This window comes from Chrysochloris asiatica, unplaced genomic scaffold (genome assembly GCF_000296735.1).
Source record: "Chrysochloris asiatica unplaced genomic scaffold, ChrAsi1.0 scaffold00054, whole genome shotgun sequence".
Taxonomy (NCBI): domain Eukaryota; kingdom Metazoa; phylum Chordata; class Mammalia; order Afrosoricida; family Chrysochloridae; genus Chrysochloris; species Chrysochloris asiatica.
The window spans coordinates 4,524,839-4,531,775 of record NW_006408572.1 but is presented as its reverse complement, the minus strand read 5'-3'; the positions used below and the strand labels follow the sequence as shown (position 1 = coordinate 4,531,775).

At 37.1% G+C, this 6,937-nt stretch overlaps 1 protein-coding gene across 1 annotated transcript; it reads left to right on the top strand.

Moving 5' to 3' along the window:
• Positions 1-685: 685 nt before the first annotated feature.
• Positions 686-1,633, top strand: LOC102840834 (olfactory receptor-like protein DTMT-like). The gene has a single exon (XM_006863469.1). It carries the CDS (start codon positions 686-688, stop codon positions 1,631-1,633), a length of 948 nt encoding a protein of 315 aa, XP_006863531.1.
• The last annotated feature ends 5,304 nt before the right edge of the window (positions 1,634-6,937 follow it).

Genomic DNA, 6,937 nt, shown 5'->3' with positions numbered 1-6,937 from the left:
AGGGCTTAATGATAGATTGGATGTTGATGGTGAGAGAAAGGAAAGAATGGAAAAAAAAAAAAAAGAAACCTTTCAGGTATTCTACTTGATCACCTGGATATCTTTTCCTGAGTTATGGGAGACTAGAGGAGAAGCAGATGGGAGAGATGCAGGCTGAGGTCATGAGTTTAGTTTGGGATCAGTTGACATATCAATGAGGACATAATGACTAAGAAATTGGTAATTCAATTCTGAAGGTGATAGAAGATCTGTCTATGAAGTTTAGACTATGATCAATACCACAGGAGTAAATGTAGAATAAGAAAAGAGATTTTAGGAAAAGCCTTGGGAAATAACAGCATGTAAAGAACTGTTAGAGGAGAAGCCAATTATGGTTATTGAGACTAAATAGTCATGGGGTAGCAGGAAAACCAGTGTGGTAACACAGAAGCTAAGGGATGAGAATGTTTTAGAAGAGAGTGAGAGTCAGTGTTGTTCATGCTAAGGAGAAGTGAAGAAAATAAGTCTGAAGAATGCCTCAGATTTAATGAAACGACACATTTCTGGTAATAGAGATTGTTAATTGTTGTGGATGATGAGGGTGTTTCAGTACACCTAACAAACCATGCATTATAGAAATATGTTTATTTTTATTCAGATTTTTAGTGAACACGTTGTATTCTCCTAAAGCTACAAGACACAAATCATGACAGTAAAGAATCTAACTGGAGTTTCAGAATTTCTTCTTCTGGGCCTGCCCATTGAGTCTGAGCAGCAAAACTTGTTCTATGCCCTGTTCCTGGCCATGTATCTCACCACCATCCTCGGAAACGTGCTCATCATCATCCTCATTCGCCTGGACTCCCACCTCCACACACCCATGTATTTGTTTCTCAGCAACTTGTCCTTCTCTGACCTCTGCTTCTCCTCTGTCACAATGCCCAAATTGCTGCAGAACATGCAGAGCCAAATCCCATCCATCCCGTATGCTGGCTGCCTGACCCAGATGTACTTCTTCCTGTTTTTTGCAGACCTGGAGAGCTTCCTCCTTGTTGCCATGGCCTATGACCGTTATGTGGCCATCTGCTTCCCTCTGCACTACACCACCATCATGAGTTCCCATCGCTGTTTCTCCCTGGTGGCGCTGTCCTGGGTTCTGACCACATTCCATGCAATGCTGCACACCCTGCTCATGGCCAGATTGTATTTTTGTGCAGACAATATGATCCCCCACTTTTTCTGTGATATGTCTGCTCTGCTGAAACTGGCCTGTTCTGACACTCGAGTTAATGAGTTGGTAATATTTATCACGGGAGGACTCATTCTTGCCATCCCTTTCTTACTCATCATCATGTCCTATGTACGAATCGTCTCCTCCATCCTCAAGGTCCCTTCTGTCAGGGGCATCCGCAAGGCTTTCTCCACCTGTGGTTCCCACCTCTCTGTGGTGTCACTGTTCTATGGGACAGTTATTGGTCTCTATTTGTGCCCATCAGCTGATAATTCTACTGTTAAGGACACCGTGATGGCTATGATGTACACGGTAGTGACCCCCATGCTGAACCCCTTCATCTACAGCCTGAGGAACAGAGACATGAAGGGAGCCCTGGGGAGAGTCTTTTGTAAAAAGAAAGTTTTCTTCTCTCTTTGGTGATAACATTTGGAGTTCTTTTTGCAATTTTATCTAGTAGAGATACTGATATTGCAATATTATTAAAGACATAAAAACATTGAACATTTCTATTAAAATGATATAATGCAGAATCATCTAATAAGAGAGATTAAATGGAGCTATCTTGTTGAACTAAGAAGTGGCTCTCAGTGATCTGTTGGCAAAGTTTTCCTTTTTGTTATTCTCAGGTGACCCTGGAGGAGCATAGTTTTAATACAGTTATAAGGGATCTTTCTATCTTCACTTTCCAAACCACTAATTTGTTGCATGCTGTTTTTTTAAACCAAAACTTTACTTGAAATAATATGTGCTTTGCCCCTCCAAGTCAATACTGATTAAAACACAGACATCTCAGCCTTGAATTCAGCCCATCTGCTATAATGTCTGTTAATGTCCCCTACTGTATATTCTTCTGTCTCTTAACCTTTTTAACCTTTTTTTTTTTTTTTAGGTATACATTATTGTTCTGCTATGATATGAACCTGAAAGGAAATTTCTATCTCCTTTATTAGAATATTTTACTTTGTGTTTACCTTGGAGCTAACTAATACCTAGGAGTCCTGAAAATTACTCCCCTAGGTATAAGGAAGGAAACCAGAGACTGGTAAACAACCTCAAGTTTAAGGATGTTGCTCTCTTGGTTGATGTTTTTTAATTTATCAGCAAAGTTTATAGTCATGACCTATTCTACCCATATGGTCACTATTTTACAGATTAAAAACATATGGAATTGGATGTCTTGACAAGGTTCCCTGAGTGGGTCGATATTGAGCCTGTTTAAGATCTCAGACTATCTTATTCAGGAGTCTCTTGTCATTTCCCCTCATTTTGGAAATGGAAGGATAGTAATTAATTTAAAGATACTACCCCTCTTATGGCACAGTGTAGATTTCCATTCTTGCTCCATTTGTATCCTTATTGTTTTCCTTATTTGGTGCTTCCAAATCAATCACTTCAATCTTCTTATATATTTTGTTGACTTACAAATCTCTATCTGTAGGCCAGGCATTTCTCCAGATTCCAATTTTTATTCTTTCTGTCCAGTGAACATCTCTGCTTGATATTTTATAAACCCTTCAATCTTTAAAAAAAGTTTTTATAGTGAATTTAATGAAGATTTACATAGCAGGTCTTCAGTTTTAATTAATCAAATCATAGACTTCATTTTAGTGATTGCAATCCCCTCAATGTAACATCAGTTATCCCACGTTCTCCCTGTGATTTTTGTTTCCAGTTTACTTTCTTTTCCAGTCCTTCTGAATTTTGTCCTTAGGTAAATGCTGCCTTTTTTATCTTGAATGATTGGCCATCCTGTGGTGTGCATACCTCACTAGTATTGTTGTAAATTGAGCCATAAAGTTGAGTTCAGTTTCAGAAGGGTGACCAAGGGGCATAGTCTTGGGTTTCTTCAGTCTCTTTTTGGACAGTAAGCCTGTGTTGTTGTTTTTTTTTTAAATATAATTTTTAGTTTTGTTCTATGCATTCTCCCACTCTGCAGACCTTCTAATATGATCCCTTTTAGGACAGTTGGTAGTGCTAGCTGGGCACCACCTAGTTCATCTGGTCTAAGGGTCATGAAGACTGATGTTCACATGTTCTGTTAGTCCATTGGATGTATTGATTTCATGCATCTTCAGTTCTCATCACTCTTACTTTCTCTGCACAGGGCAACATCAATAGTTGCACCTTAGATGGTTACTTATGAACTTTTAAGATCCCAGTCACTATTCATAAAAGTAGGACATAGAGCATTGTGTTGGTGGATTATGTTATGCCAATTGACCATGGTGTTCCTTGAGACTATGGTCCCAAGCACCCAGGTCCAGCAACTCATTTTCTCAAGGTGTTTGGTAATGTCTAAGAAGTTTTCATAATTTTGCCCCCTTTTGATCCACCACATTTTTGGATATGTTTGCAGCAAAGGTAAATACTCATGCTCTATCAAAACTTTATATATGTATAGGTATACTTCCAACTTCCCTCCCACACCTGTTCACCCTGTGTATCTATCCATGTATCTGCCAGTAGATCACTATTACTGCAGGATTGTATAGATAACAGTATTTACCTCTAGTCCCTTGTAACTCTTGCACTTCTCCTAGTGTCTTCCCATGCCTGTATCATTCTTCTTTTAACCTCCCTCTTGATGTATATCTCCTTCCCTGACATCTGAGCTAATACATGTCTACCCTCTAGCCAGTGAATTACTCTCCCTTCCTTCCCACCCCTGATAAACATCATAGAATGTTTCTTCTATTATTAAAACTTGAGTTTTTACAATAGTGTTCTCATACAATATTTGTCCTTTTGTCATTGACTAACTCCACTGGATTTGTAATGAGGTGTGTTGAAGATTTATCTTTACTCTTCAGTGTTGCATAGTATTCAATTGTGTATACATGCCAAAGTTTGTCTATCCATTCTCTCATTGATGGGTATATAAAGCCCCTCAATGCACATAACTGTACTCTGTTATTTCCTTCAAGCCTGCTTTTTCATATTTTATGTCTTGACTCATGATGATACCCTCCACTTAGTTACCCAAGGAACTCTCTTATTCTCTATGTGCGTTTACAGAAACAGTTTATTCTTCATGCAGTCTTTTTTTTTTTTTCTTTTTCTTTTAACATTGTTTTCTGATATATTTCAATATTCCTCATGTTGTAACTCAAACATACTAGTTACTACAATGAGTAAGTTCTGAAATGTAATACACCAAAGATTTTTTCTTGCTCATGTAAAATCCAGGACCCTCTGTTTTGTGCTGTCACATCAGTGGAGGTTCTGACATCTTCAACATTTGATTGCCAGGATTTCCCCAAGTGTTGACATCTTGCTGGAAGAACACAGAAGGTAGAGGTTCACATGGAAAGTTTTTGTGGATCAGGCCTGGAAGTGAGATATGTCACTCTGACCTTCATTTCATTCTCCAGAACTCAGTTGCTTAGCTCAAACATAGTTGCAAGGAGGAGAGCCTGTGAAATTATTTTGTTCATAAATTGTTATATTCAAATCTATGCTATAGAATAGGAGCCTGAATTTTTTTTTTGAAATAATATTTTATTGTGTTTTGGTGAACATTTGCACAGCAAATTAGTTCCCATTTGACAATTTCTATACAAAGTTTCAGTAACATTCGTTACATTTTCCATAATGTGTCAACATTCTCATTTATTGTGTTCTGATTGTTTTGTTCCCAGTGCTTTAGTGTCCCTGCCCCCTTATCTTCTCATCTTTGCTTTCAAGGGATTGCTGACCTTTGTTCTCATATGGATAGTTTTTTTGGAGCACCATACTCATGGATAACGTCTTTTATTTTGTATGCCAATCTGTGATTTCAGTAAAAGGTGACCTCAGGGGATAGTTTTGGTTCAAGGTTTAAAGAGTATACCAGTACATGGAGGTGATTGCAATAACTGCAATGATTTGTTGAATTAAAACGTATGATCTGCCCTGTACACTTTCACTCAATTTACAATAAAAGCTTTAAAAAAATAATAAAGAGTATCTCAGGATGATAGTCTCAGAGAATCAGGACCATGAACTTTTGATGTGCACTTGGCTGTTTTGGCTTTATTAATTCAGGAGTGTTTCATAGAGGAACAACAAAGTCAAGAAAGGTGGGGCCATATAGTTAATTTATTGTTTGAATATGCTATAAATTACATGGTTCCAACCAATTGTATATATATAAATTTTATTTTGAAATAATAATAGGCTCACAGGAGTTTCAAAAATAGTACAGAGAGGTCTTTTGTACCCATCACTCAGCTTCACACAATGGAAACATTTTATACAGTTATAATACATTATCAAAACCTGGATACTGATATTGGCAAAAAACAATTAATTAGACTACAGACTTTATTTTGATTCTCCAAGTTTTGTCATGAACCAATTCTTTTTCATATGTCACTGTATATAGTTTATGTCATTTTATTACATGTATAGACTTGTATAACCACCACCACAATCTGGATATAGAATTGTTCCATCACCATAAAGGAACTTTCTTGTGTTAACTCCTGTATAGTTCAGACTAAAATATGTCTTGAGAGTGAAAGAGGCATTAAAACATGGAAAACTAAGACTGTCCTGAGTACACAAGAGAAAGAAAGACAGAGACAGAGAGAATCATAGAGGAGACAGAATGAGAGAGGGAGAAAGAGAATGGAGATAAACTATGAGTAATTTACATGCTGTGTAAGAGATTAGTGTTTAGAGATACACTTATTTTTTTTCTTTATACCACAGACAACTAAATACAAGGCAAATACTACATCTAGGTCTCAATTAAAGAAGTACTAGTTATTTCAAGTATGAAAGAAAAACTAGAAGTTTTACTGATAAAAAATATATCATTCTATAACAGAGCACCTTGCTTAAGTCTTTTCAAGGTAAGGTAACATATGACATTTTTACCTAGCATGCTGACTTTAAAGCTTAAACCACATTTAGTTTATAGTTCCATTCTATTGAAGCCTGACTGGTTGCTTCAAGAAGTGGTCCAGTCTTTTGTGATCTGAGTGTTCTCCTTCCTTTTCACACACTTCTTCTCACAGGGTATAAAAAGTCTATGTGTGTGTAGAATAAATGAACTGTTAGATACATTTTAATGACAGTAGGCATAGGTTCCTTGTAGAGTTGGAAAAGCTTGATAAGACACAGGAAAAGAAGAGTGACATGGTCAGTCTGTGAGAAGTTGCTGCTACTTCCATGCCTAGATTGAAGATGGAGTCTGATAAAGCTGATGTAACAAATGTATGTGTGATTCAGTCTCCATTTTATGCCTCTGACTGGGGTGGTTATGGTAGTAATAGTGGAACACCTAGCCTTGGAGCAATAACAACCATTACACTGAGGTAGTACAGTACTCTAAACAAAGTGCCCATCTGCAGGCAGATGCAGAACCAACATATCATTTATGTGTAGCCTTTAAGAAATATCACATAATAGTATCTTTAAATTAATTTATTTTATTGTTGTTGAATGTGAAGAGGACCTGAAATATTTACTGATGAAGATCAAAGAGCACAGCCTTTGGTATGGATTACATTTCAATGTAAAGAAAACAAAAATCCTCACCAATGGACCAATAACCAACATTCTTATCAATGGAGATAAGATTGAAGTTGTCAAAGACTTCATTGTTCTTGGATCAACTATCAACACTCATAGAAGCAGCACTCAGGAAATCAAAGGACGTATTTCGTTAGGCAAATCTGCTGCACAAGACCTTTTTAAAATGTTGAAGAGCAAAGATGTCAGTTTGAAGACTAAGGTGCG